Below are 18,533 nucleotides of genomic sequence, written 5' to 3' on the forward strand. Positions count from 1 at the left end.
ACTAAATATTGAGTGGAACTGTTTTTGAATAATGGTATAAAAGCTTTCTCATACTACCACATTTTTAGCAAAATTTTCAATCGGTGAAAGGGGGATGTACATGTAGGTATGAAAGCACACACTTGATTTGCGAGCTGCATTATTTGACTATGACTTGACTGACAGAGATTGGCCAAATTAATGCATACCTGCACAAACACTGTTTGACAGTTCAGCAAATTTCTGGGTCTTACTGAGAGTTTGAATACCCAAAATATGTTTGACATATGATATGTGAAAAAGGTAGATAAAATTGGTTTAGAAAAATAATAATTAAATCCTACATCTGAATTGTTATTTATTATATTCTTATGTACATATCATTTTGTATCTCCAATATTCAGAAACATTTTATTTCACTTACTTGGATTTACATAATTTGAATATCCGATAATTAATCTTAGTGAATTACATGTTTAATTAATAAAATCTACCTCCCAACAAATTTATCTGTGTTGACTGACTTGGAAGTAAAAATTAAAATATTTGTTGTCTGTTATATCAAAATGGAAATCTAGCAAAAATGGAGATTGTCTGAGTATCATAAACCTCTGATAAATTAAAATATTTGTTGTCTGTTATATCAAAATGGAAATCTAGCAAAAATGGAGATTGTCTGAGTATCATAAACCTCTGATAGATTTTTTTTAAAATGTGAAATTCTACAGGTAATAAATACACTACTGAACCTAATATATATTCACACACAGGATCATACATTAAAATATACAGCATACAATTATCAAATCTGAGCATTAAACTGTATATGTTATGTCATACATTAATATTAAGCGTGTTTATCTATCATTACCTAAATATTTACCCCGGTTTTCGATTATTTTATGATGGAAAAAACAAGATATTAGTCATAATTCAAACACTGCAGAGAATTCGGTTTTCTCCTGGCGGGCAATATTCAGCCCGTGGCAAAAACCACGAGCCAATGTGCGTCCGTATGTTATTGATAAACGGTTACCTTTACATTCGTCCAATAAATGAAATCAGAATTAAGAGCAAAAAAAACGTAGCTGTATACATAATAGGACAATGACTGATTAATTCAACTTGTCACATAGCAAGGAGGTTTCTGGAGTCCTGTCGATCACGTCTGAAGAAAAAAAAAAAATGAAATACATGTGTACTACATATCACTGGTTCAAACTGGATCAATCTGTGATTGTCTTTACATCCATAAAGTCCTTACAAAAATAAAAGAATTATATTTTTCTAAATACTTAGCCTAACTTACATTCCTAAATTCAGCACACGTGTTTTGGTTTGGGAAAGGTTGAATGATTTTTGCCGCTTTACCATTAAAATACCTTCGTCGACAGAAGAGCTATTCAATTAGAATTACCTCCCTTTGACTACATAAGCTAACCCGACTTACACAAAATTTGGGGTGTTAAAAAAAACAACTTTTTTTAACAATAGACAATGAAATGGGTGGGTACAATTTGACACGGACGTCCGAGAAAACATTGGATTGAAATTCTAGTTTGAAATCCACCTCAGCTACGCTAGAACGCACATCGTTACTGATTGACCAAGAAGACAAATAATTTCAATTTCGGAATATTTTGAAATTTATATAAATCAGAATTTTCTGTCCAGTGTTTTTAAAGAAATATAAAGGGTGAAATATTTGGTATCTGTTTGGAATGTGTTTGTGTGTGCTGGAATAAGAAATAAATAAATAAGAAAGTTTTCTTTTAGTTTGGACAACCTCTTGCTGCTTTTATTTGTCAAACAATTTTCAGTGAAGACAAAACTAAAAAAAAAAAACTCTAGTCATCCTAGGAATAAATATATTCTGTCATGTGAAGGCATGATCTGACTCGACAATTTTTGACAGCCCCCCCCCCCTTTCTAGAATCAAATGGCCGTCCCCTGAAATAATAATCTCTGTATTCCATGACCTTTACGCGTCCTTAAAATTATAGGCTAAAAATTCATATAAATATGAATTTCAAACAACGTCTATTTGGGAATTGAAATTATTTGTCTTTTGTGTCACACATTCACACTTGCACTGAAAACAGCTCAGGTTGATTGAAAATGAATTTCAAACTAGAATTTCAATCCAATGTTTTCTCGGACGTCCGTGTCGAATTGCACCCGCCCATTTCATTGTCTATCATTAAACATTTCGACTATAACAGATGGAAATGACGTAAGCTGCATATATTTCCCATTTTGCCAGTTAAATGTTCTGCGATCTTATACACTTCATACTCTCTTAGAGTTGATAAATCAAACGCGCCATATAGTTTACCATCGATATCTCATGCGGGATCCGGGATTTCTTCTCAGAGGAGCTCCACATCAACTGAAACAAACTTGGACTTGGAAATTTTTTGACGAGCAAAAGAAAAAACAAAACCAAAAAAAAAAAAAAAAAAAAAAAAAACCCTACCTAAACTGACTTGCTGAAATCAGAAAAAAGAACTGTTTCGTAGGGGTAGGACAATTAAATCAATTAAGATACAAGTACGACTCTCCTTAATATTTAAGGGGCCGTGTTTCCAGGGAGGTTAATTTTTTTCGTTATTTCAAATTGAAATTTAATATTCCCGAAAATCCCCCACCCTACGACCACCTCTAGATAAGCGCATGCATCTGAATCTTATGCTTATGGCATAATTTCATCTTTGGAGGATCCAGGATTCTTGAAAAGGGGGCCCAACAGCCGGCGAAGCCCCCGGAAGCTCCCAGGTTTTATATAACATTTTGTTACTTAGTTAACGTATGAAAAATGCAATTTTTATTAACAACAAAAAATTGACTCAAAATCTTATGCATACATTTGGTCACCGATGGAGGGGTGTGTGTCTAAATCTGCACGGTGTATATGACATCTTATGGCCTTCATTCCAAATCAGTTGGTTTGAACATATTTTATTGTAGTTTCTAATTACAAAGGGATTGGGCACAAGTTCTAAAAACTTATTACGCCCTCTCCCTACATGTAAATTACCAAAATTAAATTAGGTCACAATTAAATATGTTCATTCAAAATATTCAATATTTGTGAAATTTACAAATCAATGCATTTTAAAGAATCATACATATAATTTTGTATATACATGTATATATAAATACATATATTTATAATAATACTAACATGTGAATCTGCCAGAATGTTTAATTAGTTTGAACAAAAGAGAAAAGACGTTCATTCTCCACAGCACTCAATGAATCTATCCCCCATAATAAAACATGTGTATCTAAAATGTGAATTTTATCAAATAATAAAAATTTATCAAGAATCAAAATCAGTTAGTTCTTTTTCCAAGCCTTTATATATATATATATATATATATATATATATATATATATATATATATATATATATATATATATATATATATATATATATATATATATATATATATATATACAATTTATTTTACATCCGGTTGCTATAATTAATTTCAAGAAACCACGGACATAATTTGGCGCGTTATTTCCTTTTCTTTTTACCAAAGTCACCACACGGTAATACGCACAGTGCTCAAAACGTTCCAATGGAATGCACTTTTAGCCGCTATCTCCTTTTAATCGTTTTTATCTTTATTTTATTTTTATAAATTTGGCAGAGTATGAAAAGTGCATTTTGTTATTGTTAAATCGATCGCTTAAAATGGCGCGTACTTTTCCAGAGACAGGCCGGAAGTAGTGTAATCGCTTTCTAATGACAAACATTTGTATAAACCATAGGCAATTAAATTGGTGAAAAGTCAATGAGTCGACGAAAATGTAAAACAAGTGGGTTTTTTTTTCGGCCGTATTGGGTGCAACGTGTTAAATTTGTTGAACGGAATTCAATTTAATTCTTTCTATTGACGATTGAAACTTGATACAAATATTTGTACATGGGTATTATAGACGAAATTTGGCAAGGACTGACATTCATCAAATATTTTCCTTTGTAAGCATTTTGCTTGGGTACCCGTGTTCTTCATTCACCGAACGTGTACGAGCTCTTAAAAGGTGTATTTTTTCCCCAAAGAAAAATAGACACGAAAAAGTAAATGCATGTTTAACACTTTCCCCACAAAATCAATATCCGAGTGAATGGGGGTAATTAACAGCGACAGTTCTGTACTGTTCTATGTACAGTAGTAAAGATAAGGTTGTGTCTATAGACTATAAATAAATGTGTCAAGGTTAGAAATGCATGTTTTACTTATAATTACATATGTTTTCACAAATTGTTAAGAAATAATCTGTCGTGTTTTACATCAGTAAAAATTTGCTGCCCAGAAGATCCCTAGGGCAAAACACGAGTATGCATTATACACATGCAGCGTAAGGAAAACCACATCATTTCATGAGAATTACATAAGTTTCCATTTTCTCGGTTTTCATCGAAATAATGAGCTTCTCTCTGTCAGATTACACGGCACATCCATTGAAATTGTCGAAAGTAGAAGATAAAACCCACAGGGACGACAGGACGGTGACGGATCAGGGGTTTATGTGTCCCCATGGTCCAAGTTGTAAATGTTCGACAAATGGCCATAAATCAGGAGGAATTCTTCTGAACCATGCCGCTGTCAAAGTCATCAGACTCAATACACCTCTCTCTCTCTCGTAATTAACTTACATCTATTTTTGATTTAATCATCTGTGTTATGCAGCAAATACGCACCTATTTGACTAAGAAATGGGTCAATATTTAAATTTGAACAATTTTTTGCTATACTTGATGACCGACATTTTGTAATTCTGGGTATATGTAGGTGTTTTTGTCGTGGCGAAGGTCACCCCAGATTATGTTGTTTTTCGCTCATGCCTCAGTACTTAAATTCATTCACAAAATCTTTTTCAAACTGAATTCACAAAGAAGAGATTAAGTGAAGGCTTTAAAAATCCCCTCGGTTCTTCAATACACACAAGAATTCAATCTGGATAGAGTCCGACAAAAACAGCTTAGCTTTTTAAAAAAGATACAAAATAACTTACTAGGAAATAATACAATTGGCATGAAGACTTGCTTTGAAAGTTTGAAAATATGTTTTTCCTTCGATTTTTAAGTTTTCACATCTCCTTTAAAGTATTCATTTGTTTACAAGAAACAAAAATTTATACTTGCAGAATTGATTACCAGTTTCTTAGGCAGAATGACAAAAATCTAAAAACTGACGCTTTTATCAAATTTAATTAAAACAAAAAGAAAATAAACAAATAAAACAAAGAAATTGGATATGAATTAAAGAAAAAAAAGTGTGTTACTACTTAATTAATTTAGAATAACATCTGCTGTTTTAGGAAATCTTCTTCTGGTGATCACTGAAAGTCAATAAATATCCGAGGAATCTAAACTTATAGTGAGTAAAACAAACAGGAAACGACCTGGTGGTCATTGTATTGATTTTTTGTGACTTGTTTTCTCATTTTCATCCATTTGTCCGGGGTGATATGTGCGGAAGTTTGAATAAGCAAACGAGCGACACCATTACGCAATCTCACAGCCAGCTTATCCAGCCAATGACAAATTACTGAAGTGTCCACAGGATCTTGCAGATTTGGCTGAAATACGGCTACACAAGCTTCTGTCAGTATTCGGTAGAATGTATCATGTTTTATCAATATTTAGTGGAAGACATTTGTACGATTTTCTGTCAATTTTAGGTGACAAATAGTAATGATATTCAGTACCTAGCGTCCATTTCCTATATAAATGTGTTTGGTTTCACCGTAATGGATCTTTATGGAATACTAATAATAAATATTCGGCGAAAAAGCATGCATATCCATGTGAATTTCATTTGCATTAAAACAAAATATGTAGCATGACTAAAATTTCCCAAAGGACATTCTCTGGATAAATTCCATAAGTTATTTATAAAACAGCCTGTCGGGTATCAAGACATCCTGGAAATTGTGATAAAACGTATAAATAAGTAAAGAACAATAATATTGAGAGCCTAATGATGATTAATATTTTAAAAAAATGATTATACTTATGTACTGAAGTCATTTTAAACTACATTTCTGACTCTACTTCCTGTGTATGGGGTTCACAGTTTTGCAAGTCATCTTGCAATTTCTGCATATCCAAGCCCTCCTTGCGACTAAAACTAAAAATGTTACACAATTTTAAACAGGCTTATCAAATCAATAATTCTGTGAGATTATACTTTTTTCAAATCGTATAACTGAATTCTTCTTATTCAGATTGAAATCTGACTTTAATCTGCATAAAGAATAAAATAATTGCAAAAGTAAATATTGGTCTTAGTCGTTAGCTTTTTGTAACACTGTCTAAATAAAGAAATCTTTTAATTCACACACACACACACACACACACACACACACACACACACACACAATCATTTTAAAATCAAACAATCATTTTATTTTCCAAATTAAACACAATTATACATGTATGCATATTTAATTATGTTAATTTGCAATACACATTTTATCTTCAGTTTTTACAAAATTGGGTTTAATCCATGTAATGTTATAAAACTTATTTCACATATTGTGAGAACATGTGCTTTGAGAAATAATACTGTAACATCGTGACAATTATGCAGTTATTAGTGCATTAGTGAGATATATTATACTTTGAATAATAACATTGCGGCATGGGGTAGCTTACTGATGTTTGACAAAATCTGTCAATCTCTACATGTATCTACTGTGAAGTCTTCAGACGCAGCAGTACAGCAACTTGTTATTGACGTCATGTATATCACGAATCCTCTCTTTATCTGTGGAAAAGGACACCTGAAATTTTATCCAAAAAATTAATAACTGTTGAAATGTGATCAGAAATTACCACATTTCTCACCTTGATCCCCGATAACAATGTTATTGCACGTATCTCGGAGCCTGGAATTATCTCCGTATATAGTCGATGGATAAAATCGGTGATAGTACAATTCTTTGAAGATGTTTTGCTAAATATTTTGTCCTAATGCTATTAATATATACATGTATAAACACGGCTCAAATCAGGTAGGAAACCAAAGTATTATATGAGTTCTAGAAAAAGTCAGACAACGAAGCCAAATGTAATCACAGATTTAGAAATGACTGATATCATTGTCGCTATTTTTTTTTTTTTCAAGATTTTCGGATGTATGATGTACGTCAAACTCCATGCAAGAGGAAGTTTTTCCCGTCTCACTTGAAGCACTACGCAGCATACACATGTATTGTCCTTATTTACGAGTAGTTGTTTACATTAAAAATAAAAATAAATAGATGAAAAACAACTGCACGCAAAATATATTAGTCACGTCTCTAAGTCAGTGAATCTACTAGAATGAACATATTATTTGAACGTCGAATATCCAGTATTGCAATAGAGATATATGTATTTTTTTTAATATCACCCCAAAAAAATAATGCAATAAGAATCAAAGAATACATATAGCATTTATTAAATACAGCATATTTATTATTAAATATATCGACAATGACGTCTTGTTTTCGTTAAGTGCTCATAAAAGTTTCGCTATAATTGCAAGTTGATAATACATGTAATACGTGATATACCAACTACCAATTAACAGCTGTTTTCATACGTGAAGATTAATATTTCTTAGACAAAATATATCAGTAGCAAAGCTTATCATAAAAAGAAAAATCCCCCTCCCCTAACAAGTTTAAGTTATTGTACATGTTCCTCTCACCAATTTGTATGAAATGTATATACGTTATTAATGTACCCAAAGTGCCAAAATTTGGATTTGGGTGAATATATTGGACTTGAACTTGAACCTTCTTTGTCAGGGCATAATTGTAATATGTTGCTTTGATCTCCATGTTGTTAAATAACAATCAAAGAGATACTAATATACTGGTAAACTGACAGTTGCCAGGTATTTGGAAAGGGGCGAGCTGGGGAGGGTCTGGAAGCAGTATCCCTGGTCTTCTTCAGAAAAGAAAGCTGAGATCAAAAGTGAGCTCCTTTTAGTTTTATGGCCCCCGAGCCAGAAAATAGAACTGGTGGGTTCTGTTGCATTCTAAAGTCTTTATTCTCACATATTGTTACATGTAGATTAACAAAATGTAGCAGTATATATCATAGTTAAAACAGAAAAATAATGATTTTTGATATTACACATTTTTTAAGGGGTGGGGGCGAGTGGAAGTGAGATGTCATCAAACCCCCCTCCCGTTTCGACGGCCTTGCAATTTTTGTTATACATGTACATGTATGTACAGTATTTTGCTAAACATGTGTGTACAGTACTCGTAAGCTTAAGAAAACGCAACATCCAAAAATAAAGATTAATGGTTCAAATTGAACACTGAAAAGTTTTGTACCGAGTTATGTTTAAATACGTTATATATGTTTAAATTATTTTCATTATATTTCGACCCTCTCAAAAAAAAATTATGATTCCACTATTACGATGTGCAATTATTTCTCTCATAACGATATTGCATTTTCTTTCAAATAAATATTTTTTTAATTATGTCAGAGAAATAATTTCAGAAATGTGTTCAAGAAACAAAACGAAACAAACGAAAACGAAATCAGGGTTGTTTAATAATTGTATGAATAGGAGTCTGCTTATTTTCAAATTAAAGAAGAGAATCGTATTAAATTAAAAGCGAAATATGCATAAATTTTTACTCGTATACTGTCTTTTAAAAATAAGTTTTATATAACAATTGTTTAGAAAATTACGTGATTTTTTTATCATTATCAGTATTGATTATATCTGATCACTTGTAAGAGGAAAAAAAATCAGTCGTACATTTGGACTAATTTTCGGTAAACATTTAGTACACGTCTTGAATTTGCTTTTTATCTATCTTCTTTTTATCACTTGTGTAAGAATAGGAAGTTCATGTAATGTGACCAGGAACACAACATGTCTTATCTGGAGACAAAAATTTCCGGAAAGACGTACATACAAACAAAGTACTTCGTTTTCTGAAATTTGTGTACCCAAGTACCTGAGCATCATTCTCAAATCTGACCCTCCAAATATAAAACTGACTATAAAAGATTCGTCGAGAACTACTTTTGACCTACTCGTTTTATCAATGACGTCATTATGTATTTGAAGATTATTTACCAAAGTCATCAAAAAGTAACCTTAAGTTTCCATCTTTTTTTTTTTTAGTTTTTAATGCACACTGCACTCTCATGTCAATTTTATTATTCTACAACAATTTGTAATTTGTTTTTTTACTACAGCTTGGATATCAGCCAATTTCAGATTGAAGTAAACAACATTGCAAGGTCAGCCCCGCCCCCTCCAATTATGATTGGTTGATGATACTTCTACTAATATAGCGCATACGTGTGTAGGTTCATTCATAAAATTTGACGCGCACTAGAAGACAAGGTATACAGCATTTAGCTGAAGGATATCAAACAGTTAACACAAACTAGCAGGTGTCAAGTGAACTACAGCGGTTTAATACAGTGTAAAAGGAAGTTAAATTCTTGAGTGTAATTGTGGACATTAATCCATGGCCCTTATAGAAGAAGATAGCATAGAATTTTTAGAAGATCAGATCGTCCCAGACCAAGACGATTTGTTTCTACCACCAACCGAAGCTGCTTGGAATGTAAGTCTACGAAATTTTGTACTTTTATTTTATTCCAACTGAAGAAATGAAATCGGCTATTTAAAAAGAATATAATTATCATCATCATGTGCTTTATCTCTTTAGTATGATGTTATCTTTATTTTGGTATAATGTATGTATGATACGAGATAAGAAGAAATTGAACCAAAAATCAGTTTAACCTTCTTCACATATTGTCATCCCAATGGTGATTATGAATGGCGGAGTAATATATGTTACCTAAACCCCATTTTACCGAGTGCGTGATTCGGTCGCAGACTGCTAGAAATTTTCGTCGATAAGACCGGAAGATAATCGATTTTAGTTTGTTGTTTGTGCCATTGCAACGAGGAAATCAAAAATCGTTAGTGTATTATTCTCTTGCGAACTAAAATTGGCATTACAAGAATAAACAAACATGCGATTAAGTTGGGGGCTCGATTCGGGTCAGTTGGCTTGAATGACTTCATCATGTGATCGCTATCTGCCTATTTGCTCGTCTGTGTATTGCAAAAGCACCCGAGGGGTGTATTAGTCAGCCTCGTTATCGCGACATAACAGATAGGGTAGAAATTAATCTACCGTGGAAGTAAAAAGTACTGGGAAATCTGCCAAAATTTCATGTAATATCAAACGTTTCTAATATCCTTTTCTCCATACAAACTGAATATAACTAAAAAGAATATTTCAATGTCATGTTTATAGTGACATTTTAATTCAATTGTATTCAAAGTTTATTCTGAACATCGATTTTAATTAACCTCGGCATTCAAATGAGATGTGAGATTTGATTGGCTGTCGATAAGATCTCATGGACGTTGTGAACTTTTCATTCATCGTTTCTGCGTTGCCAAGAATTCATTCATAAATCGCCAAACGCGTAGGTGTCTCGTAAAGCTCTCGCGGGCTTTATTGATTTACTTTAACAAACATGTTTTCGAACGAACGCTGTATACTGCAATTAGTCATCCGTTACAAAATAGATTGATTACGGTTATATACTGAACTTTAGCGAACCAAATAATTAACACAAATAATTACTGCATATAAAACTCTTGGAAGATGAAATCACGGTATTACACTCTTACTTCATACCCTAGTACCAAGTGTAATAAACAATACGATTTTTATTTAAAAGAAAATGTCTTTTTATATACAGGTAAAATCTGGAGATTTCGATAGGTACCTACACCTAACCGACCAGGGCCCCGCTGCCAAAAAGCTGCGCCGTGAAAGCTCGTCCCTTGTCGATGAATTCTTCCAGGATGACTACAAAGGCACCCCGGAACTCAACAATGCAAAACATATTGTTAACCAGGGTCTGCTTGGAAGGAAAAGATTCCTTGACCTGAATAGCCTGAGAACTGGGTTGTTCAATTCCCCAAAGTCCCACGGGTCCGATGTCTTTAGAAGGGAAATCTCGCCCCTAGCTGAAGAGGTCCGAGAAGACGGTTTACAACGAGTGGGTCTCATCAAATCCCCAGCTAAGACGACGAAAATTGACCTTAGTGAAACAATGATGGACCCGGCCTCTATGATGACCGGAGGTTACGTTGATCTGCGGGAACAGAGTAAACATGTGGACGATTCAATATGGGAGGACGTTAAAGACAGTATTGATATGGTGAATTCTAAAGACAACTCAAATTCAAATGACCCCATAGTGATTAAACAAGAAGAATCAGACATTTCATTTAAACCAGCTTGCCAGTTTCAAAATTCTAGAATCCCTTCGTTTGAGAACATTTCTGTGAAAATTGAACCATCCACTTCGAGTTGCCTGTTGGCGGGTTCTAACTCGACAGAAAGCCTGAGCACTAGACCCAAGTCTCTGTCAGTGTCCCAACAACAGATGATGTTCTCACAATCACCCTCCCCTGTTGCCCAATACATGGCACAGTTAAATAGTATTGCAATGAACAAATCCCATATGACGTCATCGACATTTTCGACGGCAACGCCCCCACATATGGTACCCGTGTTCCTTCCTCCGACACCACCCAATTCGGAGCCCAACAGTCCTAGTCAAGACGTCCCCATGAGGCGCACTCCCCCTCCACCGTATCCAGGAGTTCAGCGACATCAAAGCTACAACACTTTAAACATCCAGCCCATTCCCTACACGCCAGTCCCCCCTAGGACATCGACCAAAGTCCAAGCCACCCACCCCGGGTGTTCGACAATCAAGTACAACAGAAAAAATAATCCTGATCTAGAAAAGAGAAGGATCCATTTTTGCGAATTTCCAGGTAAATATTTTAGAGTGTACAAATCAAACAGCATTGAACAATAGAATAGTCTGCAAATAATTCATATTTTATATAAAAGTGGTTTTGAACCAGAGGAAGCGATTCAGTTACTTTCAAGAGCCTTCAATATTCGTAGCAAACCATTAATGAGGTTTATAATTCTAATCAAGCGGAAACGACTTTTTTGCTATCTTTGATTCACTCGGCGAACAATGAAACGATTTGAATCAATCAACGGGGAGATGCATTTCCGTTGAATCTTCTTCTGGGACTATGTAGCGAAAGCTGGAGTCTAGAAATCAATAATTTTTCCATTGCAAAACTGTGTATCTAGAAGTACAAAGCCGTGTGATCAAGACGCATCGATTTCTTTGTCTGCTAGAGCTATTTTTTAATAGGTAAATTGGATCTAATTTGTTTTATGTCTTGTTTCTCGCAGGTTGCAGAAAAGCCTACACAAAAAGCTCGCATCTAAAAGCTCACCAGAGAATTCACACAGGTAAAGAAATTGATCAAACGTAGAAATAAACCTATAGAAGACCAAAAAATAAATAAATAAACCAGTCAATAATAATGTTTGTTAAAATTTAAACCAGCCAATAATATTATTGCTTTTTTTTCTTCAATAGGTGAGAAACCATACAAATGTCATTTCCAAAACTGCCAGTGGCGCTTTGCAAGATCCGATGAGCTCACTCGTCATATACGAAAACACACAGGAGCCAAGCCTTTCAAGTGCAAAGTCTGCGAGCGGTGCTTCGCCCGTTCCGACCATCTAGCTCTTCACATGAAGCGTCATGAACCCAAATCCAAGTGAACACTCTCCACCCACCCGGAGAACAATTTTTGGTGAAACCCATCTTTGCTTTTTTGGAGCCACTTTGGGTGCGCATTTGATCGACACTGCCTTGGTAGAACTGGTATTGCCATAAACCATTTTTTTCTGTGGCAACCAGGAGGTTGGGAAGTGAGCGGTTCTTTTAGACACACCGGTTGTCTAAATTGTTGTCAAGACTTGTTTTTGAATGACAGAATGCTAATTGTAGATGGCATATAGACTTGTAAAAGGCAGCTAAGCGACATTTGGGCTATCTGGTGCATACGAGACAGAATTTGTCTGAGAAGATTTAGATTAATTTGTTGTTATCAATGTTTACTTGTTAACTTATGGACAGTTATAGTCATTTGTTGTAGTTCTACAAATAATCAATTGAGTGAATCACGCACTACTTTAAGCCATATGCCGACGTTGACGCAGTTGGGTAACAGCCAATTAGCGCAACGAAGCATGAAAAAACGATTTAAGAGGGCGAAAAAAACAGCTTTAAACAAAATAAATGTATTGCATTGAGACACAAATGACTACTTGAGAATTCCCACTCTTCCGCCTGTACTAGCCATGTTTCTTGTGTTGTTGAATCTGTAGAAATTCCACGCATACGGGTCCCTGACCAATCATGTATTCGCTTTGTTGCAGATGGTTGCAAATTGTTTTTCATTGTGAGATAGCCGTTATTTCTTGGTTGTTGTGATATTTCTCTTTCGCCATTTTGTGTTATTTACAGTGTGTATACCTTTTCTGCGCTCAATCACTTGAGAACTAGTTTTTATGAAATATTTTTATTTGTATATTTGATGTATTATTTCAAATTTTTAAATAGTTTATTTCATGAATAAATATTGAAAAAAAACTTACATATGGTATTATCTTTGTTGATAAATCGGACAGAATGATTGTCGTCTAGTGAAATTTTGTGATCAGTTAATATGGAAGATCAGTACTGGAGCAAGGAAAAGACGGATCTAGACATGTCTGCAAACGAATAAAGCCATAAATGGTAGAGCAACGAGCGTGTCTAAATAGGTTGTTGACACAATTTACTCGAGCAGACGACAGTTGTCAAGACGTCAATGGATCTATATGATGTATGGGCCTCTTGCAGGCAATGGATTCCAACAGTGTGTGTTGCGTGCCAATACTTGGCATTATTCCTGCGATTAGTTTAAGACAATTATGATATTGGATAGCAAGAAGGAGGTCGTTGCTTTATAAAGGTGATTCAGCGAAAACATGATATTGTTTTTTTTTTCTTCAATTTTTCATGAGAGAATTATTGGAAATGCGTAATTCAAATGTGTGATACTCACAATTGTTATTGGACATGTGAGAATATAAAGTCGTGTCGAAACATTGATTTATCTAAAAAAAAAAAACCTCTCTTCAACAGGATACTGACACGAAGAAACATAAATAAAACATGAATTAAAAGAAAACCTTTTTTTGTATTTCAAGTTTTCCAGTCTCAAGTTATAGAAAACTGCCTTGGGTATATGATCTATCTCAATGCCAAGTTTCATAATTCATTACAAACTTGGTTAACAGAGTTAGGAAGTGTTACGATTCTGGATGTCTCCTTGACCATATTGCGAGTAGACCGTCTGCACATGTCCAAATCGTGCTTTATGATAAAATGTTGCAAGGGAAAGCGTAACTTTTCGTACTATTGATAAGTCTACAGATAAGTACCTGCCTCGGGGGACATAAGAAATCATTGAACAAGACGTTTCAAACATTTTTCTTCTCTATAGGGAAGTCCTGAATTGGCTTTAAAAAAAAATGAATAAACGACTTCTGTATATTTTCTCCATTATTTCGGAAAATTAGTACCAAACTCAATTGATAAGACAAAATGGTATATTTGAAGAGATCTGTGGGAACAGTTTTCTTCATTGTCACACTGTGAAAGATAAGAGTCCACAGCAATAGACCAATATTACGTGTTCACCCCATGTTTTTGTATACATTTTAGTATCAATTTCAAAAGTTTGGTCCATGAACTTAATTTCTTAAACAATGAAAATAAGGTGGAAATAAAGAAGATCCGTTGGTTTATCTATTAATTAATTAGACAGGCTATTTTTACCATTTGTCACCTGTCGTAAAACCAACGGCACACGAATATATACGTGGAAACGGTTAATTCATTACCGCATTTTGTAGATTTGACAACCGCAGCATGAGACTTCATATGTTTTGTCACAACCTTGTGTCAAACTTTTGGTGTTTTGCCCAGGGCTACAAAACTTCACGTAAACAACTAAGTTTTTAAAGTTCATCAAATGTATTTCTTATAAGACATTTGAATAATATTGATGTTGTTAAATCTCTGTGTATAGGGATAGCGAAAAATAAAGCAACAAACAAATCGGTCCCAAAAAATAATCATAAGAAAGTTTTAAGATATATTTAGTTTATTTACGAACTTAAAAATTGAATAGGAAACTGAAACTGTTTCGTTCCAAGAAAACAGATTTATAAGCATATCAGGAGGTCTGTTAGACCTCTTATAGATAGCTATGATATAAAGTGGGGTTTAGAAAGCAGTGCGTGTTCGATGTACTACTACGTGTTATTTTGATAAAAATCGGTAAATTATATAGGGACGAGAGGGTCCTCGACAAGTGACGTCGAAGATTATTCACTTAATTCGGGCTTAGCAAATAGTGAAATGATTGTAGATTGTAACATCTTTATATCAGAGTTTTAAAAAGACTTTTAAATCTTCTTGGCCTCTATATGATAAGATCTTTTGTTTGGAAATAATTTGGTTTGTGATTCTATAAATCATATATAGGGAATGTCTTAACATCAAACCGTCTTGTGTTAACAGCATTTGTTTGATTGAACATTGTAAAGGAACCTGACCTTGACATCATTTTACTTCAGATATATTTATATCCCTCTACCATTACACATATATTTTAATCGCAAATTAGGCATCGGCATAATATCGGCGATTAAAATATATATATGATTATGAAGTCTGATAATACAGACGATGGTGAATTTAACATGTTATTTAATGCAGTTTTTCGGTGTTACATTGATAGGTGATGGGTCACTTCTTGAATTCCTGTGACAGAAAGAAAATCTTTTGGTCACCGTTAAAGCTTTGTTACATATAGCATATTTGAGAGTTAGTGTGCCAGAACTTTTTCTCAGCTACCCACTTTTTTACAGGACATTCATGAGGACTCTGGCAGCTTTGTCTTATGCTTCTCAAAAGAAAGGACAAAAATGCATCAATACTTGTAAATTTATCATTGATCACCCCATTTTAAAATGATATTTTAAAGCATTGTTCAAAGAAGAACTGTTTCCTTATTTCATTGATGTTTTTTTCTATTAATGTACCGGATGTCGATGAACAAATACCGGAAGTTGAAGTTGAAACGTGAGGCAAATCATATAGAATATTTGGAAAATGAATTTAATCCTTTCATTTCACTTAGGATTATACATACAGGGTGCTTGAAATCGAATTTTAATCCCTGTATTTATACTTCTTGATTTATACTAGAATATCACGGTGGCACCGGATCAATATTGATAGGATTTTAGCTAAATTAAGAGTATTATTCTTTGAATTAAAACGAAAGGCGAACAGTTTATGTATTAAAAAGTATTCGACTGAGTACGAAAATTCCGAATTTCCACGGAAAAAGGAAATCTGCAGAATGTAGAATATGCATACATTGATCATGTCTACTTCATGAATAACAAATATGTATATAAATTTATGTCTGTTTTCAAATAATCGAATTCATTTAACTTTTAATCAAAAAATGCATGAATAAAATATAAGATAACGAACAGTAATCAAGCTCAAACAATACAAATTGGGAACAGAGCAAGACCTCTAAAAACATCAACGGTGAGATCAGGTGTTATGGAGGAGTTAGTATCCCCTTTCTTCTGGTCACATCCGCCATGTGCTCCTTGTCATGATCGGGCAAAGCGGAAAAAATCCGTAGACAATTCAGATTATGAAAAAAATGTATACCAATTTGTATTAAAAACGTCAGTTAACATTCGACTTAACGGTAGATTATATTTGCTAACAAGGTCATTGCATCGAACAAAGAATTTGAGAAATGTTGACTTTAAACGAGACTGTTGATGTCCTTGTATCATTAACTTATTTGTCAATAGATTGCCTCGTTTTAGAAACGTAGAGCATGCTCTTGTTTAAGGAAGCAACTTGGAGGCATAACCTCCATATGCAGGTGATGACGGTATATTCAGTAAATAAGGGAAGTGGACGATAGAAAAGTTGTCATTACGTTTATCGTAAATTTTAGTTGTTAGGTTGACATTCATGTCTTTCTGTAGTAAAATATCCAAATGTGAAAAAGATGTGTCAGTCTCTGTGGTGTCTTTTATTTCGAGTTCAAAAGGTTATATCGAATTAACGTGGGAATGAAATGTATATTGTCAATTGATAAAAATATCTAAGTGTAGAATTTAATGCCATAGCAAGAAACTTCTTCTCTTCATATAGAAGTTTATGAATAAATTCTGCTTCATATTTATACAAAAATAGGTCTGCTAATAAAGAAGCACAATTAGTGCCCTTCGGTATTCTAACTGATTGTTGCAAGATCTGGTCTCCGAAAACTAATAAATGTTGTCAATAAGGAACTCCAGCATCTTTTTAATTTCAACGTTGGCGTACTTGTGTGTACAATCAGAGTGTTTTTAAAACAAAATAATTTGTCAAATGACCAATGATAAAGTATGTAAATTTACGATTTCCATTTTTATTGAAAAAGCAGCTGTCTATGACGTCAAAAAGCCTGGACTTTAATTTATCATGGGGAATGGTTGTATGAATTTAAATGCCAAATGAATATGCATGCATGTAAATATAAATTGAATATACATGTATGTAAATGTCAATGTGGAATTTACATACAATATCCCGATGTCCAATGTTTCATGTTACTCAAGTAGGAAAAAGACATGATATACATAATACATGCACATGGTAGTTATAAGGATGATGTGTCAATCATGACTCTCAGTACCCTGGTGTTTAACCGTAGAGTCTAATCATCAGTATTTTGACAAGTCTGCCCTGGGTAATTTTTTTTCATATTGAAACATAGATTTAAGATATTTGACATGCTTGTGAATCGTCATTTGGCGATGCTTTATGTAGTACCATCACGACAAACTTTCTGGCCCTTGACACCAGAAACAGATTATTTCATGCGTTTGGCAAGAAATCGAGTTTAAGCCAGAACTTTTAATTATTTTATACCATTGAGTCGTGATAATTTGCAATTAGTTGTAAATTCAAAAGGACGTGTATCACCATTAACACTGTATATAACCTTGACTTTGTATTAAATTGAAGGAAAACGTTTTTTTCTGAACTAAAGCAATACTTCATTTTTAGCTCTACTGGTCAGAGACCAGAAGAGCTTATGCGATAGTAAGGTGTCCGGCGTCCGTCTGTCTGTCTGTCTGTCCGTCTGTCTGTAAACAATTTTTCAAAATGCTACTCCTCCTACAGTTTTGGTCTGATTTCAATATAACTTGGCACACAGGTAGACTACACTAAGATACATAATTTAGTGCATCGGTTTTTGATTTGGATGAGCGGTGTTGCCATGGTTACTAAAATAGAAATTTCTGTGAAATTCCTTTAAAACGCTACTCCTCATACAGTTTTGGTCTGATTTCAGTATAACTTGGCACACAAGTAGACTAAACTAAGATACATAATTTAGTGCATCGGTTTTTGATTTGGATGAGCGGTGTTGCCATGGTTACTAAAAATAGAAATTTCTGTGAAAATCCTTTAAAACCCTACTCCTCATACAGTTTTGGTCTGATTTCAATATAACTTG

The 18,533-nt window shown here is 33.9% G+C and overlaps 1 protein-coding gene across 1 annotated transcript; it reads left to right on the forward strand.

The window, feature by feature from the left end:
• Nucleotides 1-9,319: 9,319 nt before the first annotated feature.
• Nucleotides 9,320-13,532, forward strand: LOC133201334 (Kruppel-like factor 3). Its single transcript, XM_061337139.1, has 4 exons — nucleotides 9,320-9,588; nucleotides 10,748-11,837; nucleotides 12,277-12,336; nucleotides 12,467-13,532. The coding sequence occupies exons 1-4, from the start codon at nucleotides 9,490-9,492 to the stop codon at nucleotides 12,652-12,654; spliced, it is 1,437 nt and encodes a 478-aa protein (XP_061193123.1). The 5' UTR covers nucleotides 9,320-9,489; the 3' UTR covers nucleotides 12,655-13,532.
• Nucleotides 13,533-18,533: the final 5,001 nt, after the last annotated feature.

This window comes from Saccostrea echinata, unplaced genomic scaffold, assembly GCF_033153115.1.
Source record: "Saccostrea echinata isolate AGI-Se365-2 ecotype Australia unplaced genomic scaffold, CSIRO_AGI_Sech_v1 ptg000043l, whole genome shotgun sequence".
In the NCBI taxonomy this organism is placed as follows: Eukaryota; Metazoa; Mollusca; class Bivalvia; order Ostreida; family Ostreidae; genus Saccostrea; species Saccostrea echinata.